General features: G+C 47.9%; 1 protein-coding gene across 1 annotated transcript in view; it reads right to left on the reverse strand.

Annotated features, from left to right (window-relative positions):
• LOC144953180 (unconventional myosin-Va-like) overlaps positions 1-22,292 on the reverse strand; it is a gene marked incomplete at its 5' end in the record, with an annotated part of 128,479 nt that overhangs the window by 42,309 nt on the left and 63,878 nt on the right. Inside the window, 2 exon segments of the mRNA XM_078883740.1 lie at positions 3,773-4,015; positions 6,909-7,002. Of these exon segments, the coding sequence (XP_078739866.1) occupies positions 3,773-4,015; positions 6,909-7,002 (337 nt within the window).

Raw genomic sequence — 22,292 nt, forward strand, 5'->3', positions numbered from 1 at the left:
GTGAGACAGAGAGACGCGGTGAGACACGGGGAGACACGGGGAGACACGGGGGAGACACGGGGAGACACAGAGAGACACGGGGAGACACTGAGACACTGAGAGACACGGGGAGACACGGTGAGACACGGAGAGACACTGAGAGACAGAGAGACACGGGGAGACACAGAGAGACACGGGGAGACACAGAGAGACACGGTGAGACACAGAGAGACACTGAGAGACAGAGAGACACGGGGAGACACAGAGAGACACGGGGAGACACTGAGACAAGGTGAAACACGGGGAGACACGGGGAGACACAGAGAGACACTGAGACACTGGGAGACGCGGTGAGACACGGGGAAACACAGAGAAACACGGTGAGACACAGAGAGACACGGGGAGACACTGAGACACTGAGACAAGGTGAGACACGGTGAGACACGGGGTCACGCTCACTGCCATGCGGACAGCATTCCTCATCATCATCAGTGAGACGCGTAGGAGGATGATGTTGATGATGTTGATGATGATGATGTTGATGATTTACACTATGAGACATCTCCTTTACCAGTGACAAAATATCGTAGTAGGTTTTTACCCTTTCAACTGGTACAAAAAACTGCCACATTTATACAAGGCATCATGTTTGCAATAAGCACAACACAAGCAGTCAAAATGCAAACAAAACGAAACAACTCTGATGATGATAATGATAATGTGCACTGTCCTTGAAGTTGATTGGTCCACACCCGAGACAGCTTTCCTTAGAGCCTAGTCTCACACGGTCCTTGAAGTTGATTGGTCCACACCCGAGACAGCTTTCCTTAGAGCCTAGTCTCACATGGTCCTTGAAGTTGATTGGTCCACACCCGAGACAGCTTTCCTTAGAGCCTAGTCTCACATGGTCCTTGAAGTTGATTGGTCCACACCCGAGACAGCTTTCCTTAGAGCCTAGTCTCACATGGTCCTTGAAGTTGATTGGTCCACACCCGAGACAGCTTTCCTTAGAGCCTAGTCTCACATGGTCCTTGAAGTTGATTGGTCCACACCCGAGACAGCTTTCCTTAGAGCCTAGTCTCACATGGTCCTTGAAGTTGATTGGTCCACACCCGAGACAGCTTTCCTTAGAGCCTAGTCTCACATGGTCCTTGAAGTTGATTGGTCCACACCCGAGACAGCTTTCCTTAGAGCCTAGTCTCACATGGTCCTTGAAGTTGATTGGTCCACACCCGAGACAGCTTTCCTTAGAGCCTAGTCTCACATGGTCCTTGAAGTTGATTGGTCCACACCCGAGACAGCTTTCCTTAGAGCCTAGTCTCACATGGTCCTTGAAGTTGATTGGTCCACACCCGAGACAGCTTTCCTTAGAGCCTAGTCTCACATGGTCCTTGAAGTTGATTGGTCCACACCCGAGACAGCTTTCCTTAGAGCCTAGTCTCACATGGTCCTTGAAGTTGATTGGTCCACACCCGAGACAGCTTTCCTTAGAGCCTAGTCTCACATGGTCCTTGAAGTTGATTGGTCCACACCCGAGACAGCTTTCCTTAGAGCCTAGTCTCACATGGTCCTTGAAGTTGATTGGTCCACACCCGAGACAGCTTTCCTTAGAGCCTAGTCTCACATGGTCCTTGAAGTTGATTGGTCCACACCCGAGACAGCTTTTCTTAGAGCCTAGTCTCACATGGTCCTTGAAGTTGATTGGTCCACACCCGAGACAGCTTTTCTTAGAGCCTAGTCTCACATGGTCCTTGAAGTTGATTGGTCCACACCCGAGACAGCTTTTCTTAGAGCCTAGTCTCACATGGTCCTTGAAGTTGATTGGTCCACACCCGAGACAGCTTTTCTTAGAGCCTAGTCTCACATGGTCCTTGAAGTTGATTGGTCCACACCCGAGACAGCTTTCCTTAGAGCCTAGTCTCACATGGTCCTTGAAGTTGATTGGTCCACACCCGAGACAGCTTTCCTTAGAGCCTAGTCTCACATGGTCCTTGAAGTTGATTGGTCCACACCCGAGACCGCTTTCCTTAGAGCCTAGTCTCACATGGTCCTTGAAGTTGATTGGTCCACACCCGAGACAGCTTTCCTTAGAGCCTAGTCTCACATGGTCCTTGAAGTTGATTGGTCCACACCCGAGACAGCTTTCCTTAGAGCCTAGTCTCACATGGTTCTTGAAGTTGATTGGTCCACACCCGAGACAGCTTTCCTTAGAGCCTAGTCTCACATGGTCCTTGAAGTTGATTGGTCCACACCCGAGACAGCTTTTCTTAGAGCCTAGTCTCACATGGTCCTTGAAGTTGATTGGTCCACACCCGAAACAGCTTTCCTTAGAGCCTAGTCTCACATGGTCCTTGAAGTTGATTGGTCCACACCCGAGACAGCTTTCCTTAGAGCCTAGTCTCACATGGTTCTTGAAGTTGATTGGTCCACACCCGAGACAGCTTTCCTTAGAGCCTAGTCTCACATGGTTCTTGAAGTTGATTGGTCCACACCTGAGACAGCTTTCCTTAGAGCCTAGTCTCACATGGTTCTTGAAGTTGATTGGTCCACACCCGAGACAGCTTTTCTTAGAGCCTAGTCTCACATGGTCCTTGAAGTTGATTGGTCCACACCCGAGACAGCTTTTCTTAGAGCCTAGTCTCACATGGTCCTTGAAGTTGATTGGTCCACACCCGAGACAGCTTTTCTTAGAGCCTAGTCTCACATGGTCCTTGAAGTTGATTGGTCCACACCCGAGACAGCTTTTCTTAGAGCCTAGTCTCACATGGTCCTTGAAGTTGATTGGTCCACACCCGAGACAGCTTTTCTTAGAGCCTAGTCCCCATTGGACAGTGCATATCATCATCATCATCAGATTTGATAATTTTTGTTTGCATTTTGACTGCTTGTGTTGTGGTTATTGCAAACATGATGCCTTGTATAAAGGTGTCAGTTTTTTGTACCAGTTGAAAGGGTAAAAACCTACTACTATTACGATGTTGATGATGTTGATGATGATGATGTTGATGATGTTGATGATGATGTTGATGATGTTGATGATGATGTTGATGATGTTGATGATGATGTTGATGATGATGATGTTGATGATGTTGATGTTGTTGGTGTTGATAATGTTGATGTTAATGATGATGATGTTGATGATGTTGATGTTAATGATGATGATGATGTTGATGTTGATGATGTTAATGATGTTGATGATGTTGATGATAATGATGATACTGGTGATGATGATGTTGATGGTGATGATGATGATGTTGATGATGATGTTAATAATGATGTTGCTGTTGATGATGTTGATGATGTTGATGATGTTGATGATGTTGATGATGTTGATGATGATGATGTTGATGATGATGTTGACGTTGTTGCTGTGAGTGGTGTGGGGCTGCACGCACCGATGATGTTGTTGATGTTGATGATGATGTTGATGATGTTGTTAATAATGATGTTGCTGTTGATGATGTTGATGATGTTGATGATGTTGATGATGTTAATGTTAATGATGATGTTAATGATGATGATGATGTTGATGATGATGTTGATGATGTTGTTGATGATGTTGTTAATAATGATGATGATGTTGATGATGTTGATGATGTTAATGTTAATGATGATGTTAATGATGATGATGTTGATGATGATGATGTTGACGTTGTTGCTGTGAGTGGTGTGGGGCTGCACGCACCGATGATGATGTTGATGATGTTAATGTTAATGTTGATGATGTTGATGATGATGATGTTGATGATGATGTTGACGATGTTGCTGTGAGTGGTGTGGGGGCTGCACGCACCGATGATGAGGTTCTTGATGAGCCGCCCTTCGTCCTCCCGGCTGAAGGCCAGCATGCCCTGGAACTCCTTGTCCATGCGCTGCACCGCCGCCACGAACCCCTCTCCACCACCTCCACCACCTCCACCACCTGCTCCACCACCTGCTCCACCACCTGCTCCACCACCACCACCTCCACCACCTGCTCCCACTTGCTCGCTGGCGCCATCACTGGCCGGCTCGAGGGCGGAGGAGGCACCACCCACTGTGAGAGTGGGGAGAGGAGAGGGGAGGGGGGGAGGGGGGAGGGGGGAGGAGGGAGGGGGGGGGAGGAGGGGAGGGGGGGAGAGGGGAGGGGGGGGAGAGAGGGGGGAGGGAGAGAGGGGGAAGGGGGGGAGGGGGGGAGAGGGGGGAGGGAGGGAGGGGGAGAGGGGGGAGAGAGGGGGTAGAGAGGGGGGAGGGAGAGAGGGGGAAGGGGGGGAGGGGGGGGGAGAGGGAGGGGGGAGGAGGGGAGGGGGGGAGGAGGGGGAGAGGGGGGGAGAGGGGGGGAGGGAGGGAGGGAGAGAGGGGGGGAGAGGGGGGAGAGAGGGGGGAGAGGGGGGGAGAGGGGGAGAGGGGGGGGGGGGGAGGGGGGAGTGGGGGGAGAGGGGGAGAAGGGGGGGGGGAGATGGAGAGAGGAGGGGGGAGATGGGGGGAGGTGGGGGGAGAGGGAGGGAGAGGTGGAGAAGGGGAGATGGGGGGAGAGGGGGAGGGGAGATGGGGGAGGGGGGGGAGAGAGGGAGGGAGAAGGGGGGAGACATGGGGAGAGAGAGGGAGAGGGGGGGAGGGAAATGGGAAAGGGGGGGGGGGAGATGGAGAGAAGGGGGGGGGAGACATGGGGTAGGTTCTGGTGTCAAGGATATGGGCTCGCATCCGCTGGTCCGTCACTATGTAGTCCAGCAGATGTTCTTGCTTGGACCCGGCATGCATCCACGATGTTGTGTGGATGCGCCGATGCCAGAACAGCGTGTTGGTAACTACAAGCCCATGGGCTGCACAACAATCTAGCAGCCTCCTGCCGTTGTTATTGAGCTGATCTGGCCCATGCCTTCCAATCACTCCAGACCAGGTGCCAGCATCGTGACCAACTCGGGCATTGAAGTCACCCAACAAGATGACTCTGTCCCGAGTGGCCACTTTAGCCAGCACCTGTGACAGGAGGTCATGGAAGGCATCTGACTCATCAGCTTTGCCTGCATCCCTCCACGGATGTTCATCTTCGGTGGGGGCATAAGTAACCACGACCACCACTCCTCGCCTCCGGTTGATGGGAAGGCGAGCCCAAAGTAGCCTGGGGCTTACAGCTTCCCACACCTCACCGCCACGCTCCCACGCCCCCTTCATTCTTTTGTTCAGAAGAAAAGCCACTCCCTGTTGTTTGGCAGTCTCCTGCCCCGAGTAGAGGACTGTCCACCCCTCACGGTGGCAGGAGCCAGAGCCGGTCCACCGGATCTCCTGAACACCGCAGAGATCCAGGCGGTACCGGTCCAGCTCCCGACAGAGGAGTGGCAGCCTCTCCTCCGCAGTGAGCGTTCGGACATTCCACGTGGCCACACGAAGTGGTTTTTCGTTGTTTCTGGAGGAGCCCCGAGGGTGAAGATTCAATCTCCTGACTCCGCCAAATGGGGTTTGGCCAGGAGAAGTCATAGAAGCCTGTCCCCCCGGGGTCTTTGGCAAAAGCTTCCTTTGATATTTTTCTTCGTAGGAACGTGGCAATTTACTTGAAGGTGGAGGGGTTACCAGCCATTCGCAACCATCCAGAGCACACGCATGTACACACACACACAGTTACACACACACACACACAGTGACACACACACACTCACAATTACACACACACACACAGTGACATGCACACACACAGTGACACACACACACACAGTTATACACACACACACAGTGACACGCACACACACAGTGACACGCACACACACGGTGGCACACTCACACACAGTGACACGCACACACACACACACAGTGACACACACAGTGACACACACACACTCACAGTGACACGCACACACACGGTGGCACACACAAACACAGTGACACACTCACACACAGTGACACGCACACACACACACACACAGTGACACACACACACACAGTGACACACACACACTCACAGTGACACGCACACACACAGTGACATACACAGTGACACTCACACACACACAATGACACGCACACACTCACAGTGACACACACACAGTGACACACACACACCTACACACACAGTGACACACACACACACAGTGACACACACACACATTGACACACACACAGTTACACACACACAGTGACACCTACACACACAGTGACACACACACACAGTGACACACACACACATTGACACACACACACACACAGTGACACACACACAGTGACACACACACACACCTACACACACACAGTGACACACACACATGTACACAACAACAACCGCCATTCGCCACTAAGTGGCGGTGACGTCACCACGACGCTTGTGCCAGGCCAAGTGCACCTTGAGGCCACGTGAAGTGTCGAACGCCCGCTGGCAGGAGGTCACGGGGCAGACCCAGCAGGTGCCACGGGTCGACTGACCGAGATGACCGAGATGACCGAGATGACTGGCTGATGCACCACCTGTGCCCCCTACTGTACCAACTTGCTGTGCTTTAGCCACCCGGCGCTCCGCTCGTTGTTGTGAGCGTCGCTCCTCCGCCCTCCGTTGTTGTTGGAGGGCGACTGCCTCCAACTGCCCAGTAGCGTCCTTCACGAGCCTCCTCCACAGAGGCCGATCTTGACACCGCTGGTACCAGTCAGCGGCAAGTCAACTCAGACATACACACACACAGACGCACACACACACAGACGTACACACACACAGACGCACACACACACACAGACGCACACACACACACAGACGTACACACACACAGACGTACACACACAGGTACACACACAGACGCACACACACAGACGTACACACACACAGTCGTACACACACACAGTCGTACACACACACAGTCGTACACACACACAGACGTACACACACAGACGTACACACACACAGACGAACACACACACAGTCGTACACACACACACAGACACACACACACACAGACGTACACACACACCTTCCAAATCTCCAATCTTCTTCGCGAACACTCTCAGTTGCCTCTTGAGCTTTCGGATTGTCTTGTCCTGTCGCTCCAGCTGCTCCATCAGATCCTGGGGGGGTCAGGGAACACAGATTACACAGAGAGCCACCACTACTACTACCTATACACTCACAGAGAGCCACCACTACTACTACCTATACACTCACAGAGAGCCACCACTACTACTACCTATACACTCACAGAGAGCCACCACTACGACTACCTATACACTCACAGAGAGCCACCACTACTACTACCTATACACTCACAGAGAGCCACTACTACTACTACCTATACACTCACAGAGAGCCACCACTACTACTACCTATACACTCACAGAGAGCCACTACTACTACTACCTATACACTCACAGAGAGCCACCACTACTACTACCTCTACACTCACAGAGAGCCACTACTACTACTACATATACACTCACAGAGAGCCACTACTACTACTACATATACACTCACAGAGAGCCAATACTACTACTACATATACACACACAGAGAGCCACTACTACTACTACCTATACACTCACAGAGAGCCACTACTACTACTACATATACACACACAGAGAGCCACTACTACTACTACATATACACTCACAGAGAGCCACCACTACTACTACCTATACACACACAGAGAGCCACCACTACTACTACCTATACACTCACAGAGAGCCACCACTACTACTACCTATACACTCACAGAGAGCCACTACTACTACTACCTATACACTCACAGAGAGCCACCACTACTACTACCGATACACTCACAGAGAGCCACCACTACTACTACCTATACACTCACAGAGAGCCACCACTACTACTACCGATACACTCACAGAGAGCCACCACTACTACTACCTATACACACACAGAGAGCCACCACTACTACTACCTATACACTCACAGAGAGCCACTACTACTACTACCTCTACACTCACAGAGAGCCACCACTACTACTACCTATACACTCACAGAGAGCCACCACTACTACTACCTATACACTCACAGAGAGCCACTACTACTACTACCTATACACTCACAGAGAGCCACCACTACTACTACCTATACACACACAGAGAGCCACCACTACTACTACCTATACACTCACAGAGAGCCACCCCTACTACTACCTATACACTCACAGAGAGCCACCACTACGACTACCTATACACTCACAGAGAGCCACCACTACTACTACCTATACACTCACAGAGAGCCACCACTACTACTACCTATACACTCACAGAGAGCCACCACTACAACTACCTATACACTCACAAAGAGCCACCACTACTACTACCTATACACTCACAGAAAGCCACCACTACTACTACCTATACACTCACAGAGAGCCACTACTACTACTACCTATACACTCACAGAGAGCCACCACTACTACTACCTATACACTCACAGAGAGCCACTACTACTACTACCTACACTCACAGAGACACTACTACCTATACACTCAAAGACAGCCACCACTACTACTACCTATACACTCACAGAGAGCCACCACTACTACTACATCTACACAGAGAGCCACCACTACTACTACCTATACACTCACAGAGAGCCACCACTACTACTACCTCTACACACAGAGACACTACTACTACTACCTATACACTCACAGAGAGCCACCACTACTACTACCTATACACTCACAGAGAGCCACCACTACTACTACCTATACACTCACAGAGAGCCACCACTACTACTACCTATACACTCACAGAGAGCCACCACTACTACTACCTCTACACTCACAGAGAGCCACCACTACTACTACCTATACACTCACAGAGAGCCACCACTACTACTACCTATACACTCACAGAGAGCCACTACTACTACTACCTATACACTCACAGAGAGCCACCAATACTACTACCTCTACACACAGTGACACTACTACTACTACCTATACACTCACAGAGAGCCACCACTACTACTACCTATACACTCACAGAGAGCCACCACTACTACTACCTATACACTCACAGAGAGCCACCACTACTACTACCTATACACTCACAGAGAGCCACCACTACTACTACCTATACACACACAGAGAGCCACTACTACTACTACCTATACACTCAGAGAGAGACACCACTACTACTACCTATACACTCACAGCCACTACTACTACTACCTATACACTCACAGAGAGCCACCACTACTACTACCTATACACTCACAGAGAGCCACCACTACTACTACCTATACACTCACAGAGACACTACTACTACTACCTATACACTCACAGAGAGCCACCACTACTACTACCTCTACACTCACAGAGAGCCACCACTACTACTACCTATACACTCACAGAGAGCCACCACTACTACTACCTATACACTCACAGAGAGCCACCACTACTACTACCTATACACACACAGAGAGCCACCACTACTACTACCTCTACACTCACAGAGAGACACCACTACTACTACCTATACACACAGTGACACCACTACTACTACCGATACACACAGTGACACTACTACTACTACCTATACACTCACAGAGAGCCACCACTACTACTACCTATACACTCACAGAGAGCCACCACTACTACTACCTATACACTCACAGAGAGCCACCACTACTACTACCGATACACTCACAGAGAGCCACCACTACTACTACCTATACACTCACAGAGAGCCACCACTACTACTACCTATACACTCACAGAGAGCCACCACTACTACTACCTATACACTCACAGAGAGCCACCACTACTACTACCTATACACACACAGAGAGCCACCACTACTACTACCTATACACTCACAGATAGCCACCACTACTACTACCTATACACTCACAGAGAGCCACCACTACTACTAGCTATACACTCACAGAGAGCCACCACTACTACTACCTATACACACACAGAGAGCCACCACTACTACTACCTATACACTCACAGAGAGCCACCACTACTACTACCTATACACTCAAAGCCACTACTACTACTACCTATACACTCACAGAGAGCCACCACTACTACTACCTATACACTCACAGAGAGCCACCACTACTACTACCTATACACACACAGAGAGCCACCACTACTACTACCTATACACTCACAGAGAGCCACCACTACTACTACCTATACACTCAAAGCCACCACTACTACTACTACCTATACACACACAGAGAGCCACCACTACTACTACCTATACACACACAGAGAGCCACCACTACTACTACCTATACACTCACAGAGAGCCACTACTACTACTACCTATACACTCACAGAGAGCCACCACTACTACTACCTATACACTCACAGAGAGCCACTACTACTACTACCTATACACTCACAGAGAGCCACCACTACTACTACCTATACACTCACAGAGAGCCACCACTACTACTACCTATACACTCACAGAGAGCCACCCCTACTACTACCTATACACTCACAGAGAGCCACCACTACTACTACCTATACACTCACAGAGAGCCACTACTACTACTACCTACACTCACAGAGACACTACTACTACTACCTATACACTCACAGAGAGCCACCACTACTACTACCTCTACACACAGTGACACTACTACTACTACCTATACACTCACAGAGAGCCACCACTACTACTACCTATACACTCACAGAGAGCCACCACTACTACTACCTATACACTCACAGAGAGCCACCACTACTACTACCTATACACTCAAAGAGAGCCACCACTACTACTACCTATACACTCACAGAGAGCCACCACTACTACTACCTATACACTCACAGAGAGCCACCACTACTACTACCTATACACACACAGAGAGCCACCACTACTACTACCTATACACTCACAGAGAGCCACCACTACTACTACCTATACACTCACAGAGAGCCACCACTACTACTACATCTACACAGAGAGACACTACTACTACTACCTATACACTCACAGAGAGCCACTACTACTACTACCTATACACTCACAGAGAGCCACCACTACTACTACCTATACACTCACAGAGAGCCACCACTACTACTACCGATACACTCACAGAGAGCCACCACTACTACTACCTATACACTCACAGAGAGCCACCACTACTACTACCTATACACTCACAGAGAGCCACCACTACTACTACCTATACACTCACAGAGAGCCACCACTACTACTACCTATACACACACAGAGAGCCACCACTACTACTACCTATACACTCACAGATAGCCACCACTACTACTACCTATACACTCACAGAGAGCCACCACTACTACTACCTATACACACAGTGACACCACTACTACTACCTCTACACACAGTGACACTACTACCTATACACTCACAGAGAGCCACCACTACTACTACCTCTACACTCACAGAGAGCCACTACTACTACTACCTACACTCACAGAGAGCCACCACTACTACTACCTATACACTCACAGAGAGCCACCACTACTACTACCTCTACACTCACAGAGAGCCACCACTACTACTACCTCTACACTCACAGAGAGACACCACTACTACTACCTATACACTCACAGAGAGCCACCACTACTACTACCTATACACTCACAGAGAGCCACCACTACTACTACCTATACACTCACAGAGAGCCACCACTACTACTACCTCTACACTCACAGAGAGCCACCACTACTACTACCTATACACTCAGAGAGAGCCACCACTACTACTACCTATACACTCAGAGAGAGCCACCACTACTACTACCTATACACTCACAGAGACACTACTACTACTACCTATACACTCACAGAGAGCCACCACTACTACTACCTATACACTCACAGAGAGCCACCACTACTACTACCTATACACTCACAGAGAGCCACCACTACTACTACCTCTACACTCACAGAGAGCCACCACTACTACTACCTATACACTCACAGAGAGCCACCACTACTACTACCTATACACTCACAGAGAGCCACCACTACTACTACCTATACACACACAGAGAGCCACCACTACTACTACCTCTACACTCACAGAGAGACACCACTACTACTACCTATACACACAGTGACACCACTACTACTACCGATACACACAGTGACACTACTACTACTACCTATACACTCACAGAGAGCCACCACTACTACTACCTATACACTCACAGAGAGCCACCACTACTACTACCTATACACTCACAGAGAGCCACCACTACTACTACCGATACACTCACAGAGAGCCACCACTACTACTACCTATACACTCACAGAGAGCCACCACTACTACTACCTATACACTCACAGAGAGCCACCACTACTACTACCTATACACTCACAGAGAGCCACCACTACTACTACCTATACACACACAGAGAGCCACCACTACTACTACCTATACACTCACAGATAGCCACCACTACTACTACCTATACACTCACAGAGAGCCACCACTACTACTAGCTATACACTCACAGAGAGCCACCACTACTACTACCTATACACACACAGAGAGCCACCACTACTACTACCTATACACTCACAGAGAGCCACCACTACTACTACCTATACACTCAAAGCCACTACTACTACTACCTATACACTCACAGAGAGCCACCACTACTACTACCTATACACTCACAGAGAGCCACCACTACTACTACCTATACACACACAGAGAGCCACCACTACTACTACCTATACACTCACAGAGAGCCACCACTACTACTACCTATACACTCAAAGCCACCACTACTACTACTACCTATACACACACAGAGAGCCACCACTACTACTACCTATACACACACAGAGAGCCACCACTACTACTACCTATACACTCACAGAGAGCCACTACTACTACTACCTATACACTCACAGAGAGCCACCACTACTACTACCTATACACTCACAGAGAGCCACTACTACTACTACCTATACACTCACAGAGAGCCACCACTACTACTACCTATACACTCACAGAGAGCCACCACTACTACTACCTATACACTCACAGAGAGCCACCCCTACTACTACCTATACACTCACAGAGAGCCACCACTACTACTACCTATACACTCACAGAGAGCCACTACTACTACTACCTACACTCACAGAGACACTACTACTACTACCTATACACTCACAGAGAGCCACCACTACTACTACCTCTACACACAGTGACACTACTACTACTACCTATACACTCACAGAGAGCCACCACTACTACTACCTATACACTCACAGAGAGCCACCACTACTACTACCTATACACTCACAGAGAGCCACCACTACTACTACCTATACACTCAAAGAGAGCCACCACTACTACTACCTATACACTCACAGAGAGCCACCACTACTACTACCTATACACTCACAGAGAGCCACCACTACTACTACCTATACACACACAGAGAGCCACCACTACTACTACCTATACACTCACAGAGAGCCACCACTACTACTACCTATACACTCACAGAGAGCCACCACTACTACTACATCTACACAGAGAGACACTACTACTACTACCTATACACTCACAGAGAGCCACTACTACTACTACCTATACACTCACAGAGAGCCACCACTACTACTACCTATACACTCACAGAGAGCCACCACTACTACTACCGATACACTCACAGAGAGCCACCACTACTACTACCTATACACTCACAGAGAGCCACCACTACTACTACCTATACACTCACAGAGAGCCACCACTACTACTACCTATACACTCACAGAGAGCCACCACTACTACTACCTATACACACACAGAGAGCCACCACTACTACTACCTATACACTCACAGATAGCCACCACTACTACTACCTATACACTCACAGAGAGCCACCACTACTACTACCTATACACACAGTGACACCACTACTACTACCTCTACACACAGTGACACTACTACTACTACCTATACACTCACAGAGAGCCACCACTACTACTACCTCTACACTCACAGAGAGCCACTACTACTACTACCTACACTCACAGAGAGCCACCACTACTACTACCTATACACTCACAGAGAGCCACCACTACTACTACCTCTACACTCACAGAGAGCCACCACTACTACTACCTCTACACTCACAGAGAGACACCACTACTACTACCTATACACTCACAGAGAGCCACCACTACTACTACCTATACACTCACAGAGAGCCACCACTACTACTACCTATACACTCACAGAGAGCCACCACTACTACTACCTCTACACTCACAGAGAGCCACCACTACTACTACCTATACACTCAGAGAGAGCCACCACTACTACTACCTATACACTCAGAGAGAGCCACCACTACTACTACCTATACACTCACAGAGACACTACTACTACTACCTATACACTCACAGAGAGCCACCACTACTACTACCTATACACTCACAGAGAGCCACCACTACTACTACCTATACACTCACAGAGAGCCACCACTACTACTACCTCTACACTCACAGAGAGCCACCACTACTACTACCTATACACTCACAGAGAGCCACCACTACTACTACCTATACACTCACAGAGAGCCACCACTACTACTACCTATACACACACAGAGAGCCACCACTACTACTACCTCTACACTCACAGAGAGACACCACTACTACTACCTATACACACAGTGACACCACTACTACTACCGATACACACAGTGACACTACTACTACTACCTATACACTCACAGAGAGCCACCACTACTACTACCTATACACTCACAGAGAGCCACCACTACTACTACCGATACACTCACAGAGAGCCACCACTACTACTACCTATACACTCACAGAGAGCCACCACTACTACTACCTATACACTCACAGAGAGCCACCACTACTACTACCTATACACTCACAGAGAGCCACCACTACTACTAGCTATACACTCACAGAGAGCCACCACTACTACTACCTATACACACACAGAGAGCCACCACTACTACTACCTATACACTCACAGAGAGCCACCACTACTACTACCTATACACTCAAAGCCACTACTACTACTACCTATACACTCACAGAGAGCCACCACTACTACTACCTATACACTCACAGAGAGCCACCACTACTACTACCTATACACACACAGAGAGCCACCACTACTACTACCTATACACTCACAGAGAGCCACCACTACTACTACCTCTACACTCACAGAGAGCCACCACTACTACTACCTCTACACTCACAGAGAGCCACCACTACTACTACCTATACACTCACAGAGAGCCACCACTACTACTACCTCTACACTCACAGAGAGCCACCACTACTACTACCTATACACTCACAGAGAGCCACCACTACTACTACCTATACACTCACAGAGAGCCACCACTACTACTACCTATACACACACAGAGAGCCACCACTACTACTACCTCTACACTCACAGAGAGACACCACTACTACTACCTATACACACAGTGACACCACTACTACTACCGATACACACAGTGACACTACTACTACTACCTATACACTCACAGAGAGCCACCACTACTACTACCTATACACTCACAGAGAGCCACCACTACTACTACCTATACACTCACAGAGAGCCACTACTACTACTACCTATACACTCACAGAGAGCCACCACTACTACTACCTATACACTCACAGAGAGCCACCACTACTACTACCTATACACACACAGAGAGCCACCACTACTACTACCTATACACTCACAGAGAGCCACCACTACTACTACCTCTACACTCACAGAGAGCCACCACTACTACTACCTCTACACTCACAGAGAGCCACCACTACTACTACCTATACACTCACAGAGAGCCACCACTACTACTAGCTATACACTCACAGAGAGCCACCACTACTACTACCTATACACACACAGAGAGCCACCACTACTACTACCTATACACTCACAGAGAGCCACCACTACTACTACCTATACACTCAAAGCCACTACTACTACTACCTATACACTCACAGAGAGCCACCACTACTACTACCTATACACTCACAGAGAGCCACCACTACTACTACCTATACACACACAGAGAGCCACCACTACTACTACCTATACACTCACAGAGAGCCACCACTACTACTACCTCTACACTCACAGAGAGCCACTACTACTACTACCTACACTCACAGAGAGCCACCACTACTACTACCTATACACTCACAGAGAGCCACCACTACTACTACCTCTACACTCACAGAGAGCCACCACTACTACTACCTCTACACTCACAGAGAGACACCACTACTACTACCTATACACTCACAGAGAGACACCACTACTACTACCTATACACTCACAGAGAGCCACCACTACTACTACCTATACACTCACAGAGAGCCACTACTACTACTACCTACACTCACAGAGAGCCACCACTACTACTACCTATACACTCACAGAGAGCCACCACTACTACTACCTCTACAATCACAGAGAGCCACCACTACTACTACCTATACACTCACAGAGAGCCACTACTACTACTACCTACACTCACAGAGAGCCACCACTACTACTACCTATACACTCACAGAGAGCCACTACTACTACTACCTATACACTCACAGAGAGCCACCACTACTACTACCTATACACACACAGAGAGCCACCACTACTACTACCTATACACTCACAGAGAGCCACCACTACTACTACCTCTACACTCACAGAGAGACACCACTACTACTACCTATACACTCACAGAGAGAGCCACCACTACTACTACCTATACACTCACAGAGACACTACTACTACTACCTATACACTCACAGAGAGCCACCACTACTACTACCTATACACTCACAGAGAGCCACCACTACTACTACCTATACACTCACAGAGAGCCACCACTACTACTACCTCTACACTCACAGAGAGCCACCACTACTACTACCTATACACTCACAGAGAGCCACCACTACTACTACCTCTACACTCACAGAGAGCCACCACTACTACTACCTCTACACTCACAGAGAGACACCACTACTACTACCTATACACTCACAGAGAGCCACCACTACTACTACCTATACACTCACAGAGAGCCACTACTACTACTACCTACACTCACAGAGAGCCACCACTACTACTACCTATACACTCACAGAGAGCCACCACTACTACTACCTCTACACTCACAGAGAGCCACCACTACTACTACCTATACACTCACAGAGAGCCACTACTACTACTACCTACACTCACAGAGAGCCACCACTACTACTACCTATACACTCACAGAGAGCCACTACTACTACTACCTACACTCACAGAGAGCCACCACTACTACTACCTATACACTCACAGAGAGCCACCACTACTACTACCTCTACACTCACAGAGAGCCACCACTACTACTACCTCTACACTCACAGAGAGACACCACTACTACTACCTATACACTCACAGAGAGCCACCACTACTACTACCTCTACACACAGAGACACCACTACTACTACCTCTACACACAGTGACACTACTACTACTACCTATACACTCACAGAGAGCCACCACTACTACTACCTATACACTCAGAGAGAGCCACCACTACTACTACCTATACACTCACAGAGAGCCACCACTACTACTACCTATACACACACAGAGAGCCACCACTACTACTACCTATACACTCACAGAGAGCCACCACTACTACTACCTATACACTCACAGAGAGCCACCACTACTACTACCTATACACTCACAGAGAGCCACCACTACTACTACCTCTACACTCACAGAGAGCCACCACTACTACTACCTATACACTCAGAGAGAGCCACCACTACTACTACCTATACACTCAGAGAGAGCCACCACTACTACTACCTATACACTCACAGAGACACTACTACTACTACCTATACACTCACAGAGAGCCACCACTACTACTACCTATACACTCACAGAGAGCCACCACTACTACTACCTATACACTCACAGAGAGCCACCACTACTACTACCTCTACACTCACAGAGAGCCACCACTACTACTACCTATACACTCACAGAGAGCCACCACTACTACTACCTATACACTCACAGAGAGCCACCACTACTACTACCTATACACACAGTGACACCACTACTACTACCTCTACACACAGTGACACTACTACTACTACCTATACACTCACAGAGAGCCACCACTACTACTACCTATACACTCACAGAGAGCCACCACTACTACTACCTATACACTCACAGAGAGCCACCACTACTACTACCGATACACTCACAGAGAGCCACCACTACTACTACCTATACACTCACAGAGAGCCACCACTACTACTACCTATACACTCACAGAGAGCCACCACTACTACTACCTATACACTCACAGAGAGCCACCACTACTACTACCTATACACACACAGAGAGCCACCACTACTACTACCTATACACTCACAGATAGCCACCACTACTACTACCTATACACTCACAGAGAGCCACCACTACTACTAGCTATACACTCACAGAGAGCCACCACTACTACTACCTATACACACACAGAGAGCCACCACTACTACTACCTATACACTCACAGAGAGCCACCACTACTACTACCTATACACTCAAAGCCACTACTACTACTACCTATACACTCACAGAGAGCCACCACTACTACTACCTATACACTCACAGAGAGCCACCACTACTACTACCTATACACACACAGAGAGCCACCACTACTACTACCTATACACTCACAGAGAGCCACCACTACTACTACCTATACACTCAAAGCCACCACTACTACTACTACCTATACACACACAGAGAGCCACCACTACTACTACCTATACACACACAGAGAGCCACCACTACTACTACCTATACACTCACAGCCACTAAAACTACTACCTATACACTCACAGAGAGCCACCACTACTACTACCTATACACTCACAGAGAGCCACCACTACTACTACCTATACACTCACAGAGAGCCACCACTACTACTACCTATACACTCACAGAGAGACACCACTACTACTACCGATACACTCACAGAGAGCCACCACTACTACTACCTATACACTCACAGAGAGCCACCACTACTACTACCTATACACTCACAGAGAGCCACCACTACTACTACCTATACACTCACAGAGAGCCACCACTACTACTACCTATACTCACACAGAGAGCCACCACTACTACTACCTATACACTCAAAGAGAGCCACCACTACAACTACCTATACACTCACAGAGAGCCACCACTACTACTACCTATACTCACACAGAGAGCCACCACTACTACTACCTATACACTCACAGAGAGCCACCACTACTACTACCTCTACACTCACAGAGAGCCACTACTACTACTACCTCTACACTCACAGAGAGCCACCACTACTACTACCTATACACTCAAAGAGAGCCACCACTACTACTACCTATACACTCACAGCCACTACTACTACATATACACACACAGAGAGCCACCACTACTACTACCTATACACTCACAGCCACTACTACTACATATACACACACAGAGAGCCACCACTACTACTACCTATACACTCAAAGAGAGCCACCCCTACTACTACCTATACACTCACAGAGAGCCACTACTACTACTACCTATACACTCAGAGAGAGCCACCACTACTACTACCTATACACTCACAGAGAGCCACCACTACTACTACCTATACACTCACAGAGAGCCACCACTACTACTACCTATACACTCACAGAGAGCCACCACTACTACTACCTATACACTCACAGAGAGCCACCAATACTACTACCTATACACTCACAGTGACACTACTACTACTACTACCTCTACACACAGTGACACTACTACTACTACTACCTCTACACACAGTGACACTACTACTACTACTACCTCTACACACAGTGACACTACTACTACCACCTCTACACACAGTGACACTACTACTACTACTACCTCTACACACAGTGACACTACTACTACTACGACTACCTCTACACACAGTGACACTACTACTACTACTACCTCTACACACAGTGACACTACTACTACTACTACCTCTACACACAGTGACACTACTACTACTACTACCACTACACACAGTGACACTACTACTACTACTACCTCTACACACAGTGACACTACTACTACTACTACCTCTACACACAGTGACACTACTACTACTACTACCTCTACACACAGTGACACTACTGCTACTACTACTACACACAGTGACACTACTACTACTACTACCACTACACACAGTGACACTACTACTACTACTACCTCTACACACAGTGACACTACTACTACTACCGCTACACACAGTGACACTACTACTACTACCACCTCTACACACAGTGACACTACTACTACTACTACTACCACTACACACAGTGACACTACTACTACTACTACTACCTCTACACACAGTGACACTACTACTACTACTACCTCTACACACAGTGACACTACTACTACTACTACCACTACACACAGTGACACTACTACTACTACTACTACCTCTACACACAGTGACACTACTACTACTACTACCTCTACACACAGTGACACTACTACTACTACTACCTCTACACACAGTGACACTACTACTACTACTACCACTACACACAGTGACACTACTACTACTACTACTACCTCTACACACAGTGACACTACTACTACTACTACCTCTACACACAGTGACACTACTACTACTACTACCTCTACACACAGTGACACTACTACTACTACTACTACCTCTACACACAGTGACACTACTACTACTACTACCTCTACACACAGTGACACTACTACTACTACTACCTCTACACACAGTGACACTACTACTACTACTACCTCTACACACAGTGACACTACTACTACTACTACCTCTACACACAGTGACACTACTACTACTACTACTACCTCTACACACAGTGACACTACTACTACTACTACCTCTACACACAGTGACACTACTACTACTACTACCTCCACTACTACTACTACTACCTCTACACACAGTGACACTACTACTACTACCTCTACACACAGTGACACTACTACTACTACTACTACACACAGTGACACTACTACTACTACTACCACTACACACAGTGACACTACTACTACTACTACCTCTACACACAGTGACACTACTACTACTACTACCTCTACACACAGTGACACTACTACTACTACTACCTCTACACACAGTGACACTACTACTACTGCCTCTACACACAGTGACACTACTACTACTACTACCTCTACACACAGTGACACTACTACTACTACCACTACACACAGTGACACTACTACTACTACTACTACCTCTACACACAGTGACACTACTACTACCTCTACACACAGTGACACTACTACTACTACTACCTCTACACACAGTGACACTACTACTACTACTACCTCTACTCACAGTGACACTACTACTACTACTACCGCTACACACAGTGACACTACTACTACTACTACCTCTACACACAGTGACACTACTACTACTACTACTTCTACACACAGTGACACTACTACTACTACTACCACTACACACAGTGACACTACTACTACTACTACCTCTACACACAGTGACACTACTACTACTACTACTTCTACACACAGTGACACTACTACTACTACTACCTCTACACACAGTGACACTACTACTACTACTACCTCTACACACAGTGACACTACTACTACTACTACCTCTACACACAGTGACACTACTACTACTACTACCTCTACACACAGTGACACTACTACTACTACTACCTCTACACACAGTGACACTACTACTACTACTACCTCTACACACAGTGACACTACTACTACTACTACCTCTACACACAGTGACACTACTACTACTACTACCTCTACACACAGTGACACTACTACTACTACTACCTCTACACACAGTGACACTACTACTACTACTACCACTACACACAGTGACACTACTACTACTACTACCTCTACACACAGTGACACTACTACTACTACTACCTCTACACACAGTGACACTACTACTACTACTACACACAGTGACACTACTACTACTACTACCTCTACACACAGTGACACTACTACTACTACTACTACCTCTACACACAGTGACACTACTACTACTACTACCTCTACACACAGTGACACTACTACTACTACTACTACACACAGTGACACTACTACTACTACTACCTCTACACACAGTGACACTACTACTACTACTACCACTACACACAGTGACACTACTACTACTACTACCTCTACACACAGTGACACTACTACTACTACTACTACACACAGTGACACTACTACTACTACTACCTCTACACACAGTGACACTA

This window comes from Lampetra fluviatilis, chromosome 72 (assembly GCF_964198595.1).
Source record: "Lampetra fluviatilis chromosome 72, kcLamFluv1.1, whole genome shotgun sequence".
Lineage (NCBI taxonomy): Eukaryota > Metazoa > Chordata > Hyperoartia > Petromyzontiformes > Petromyzontidae > Lampetra > Lampetra fluviatilis.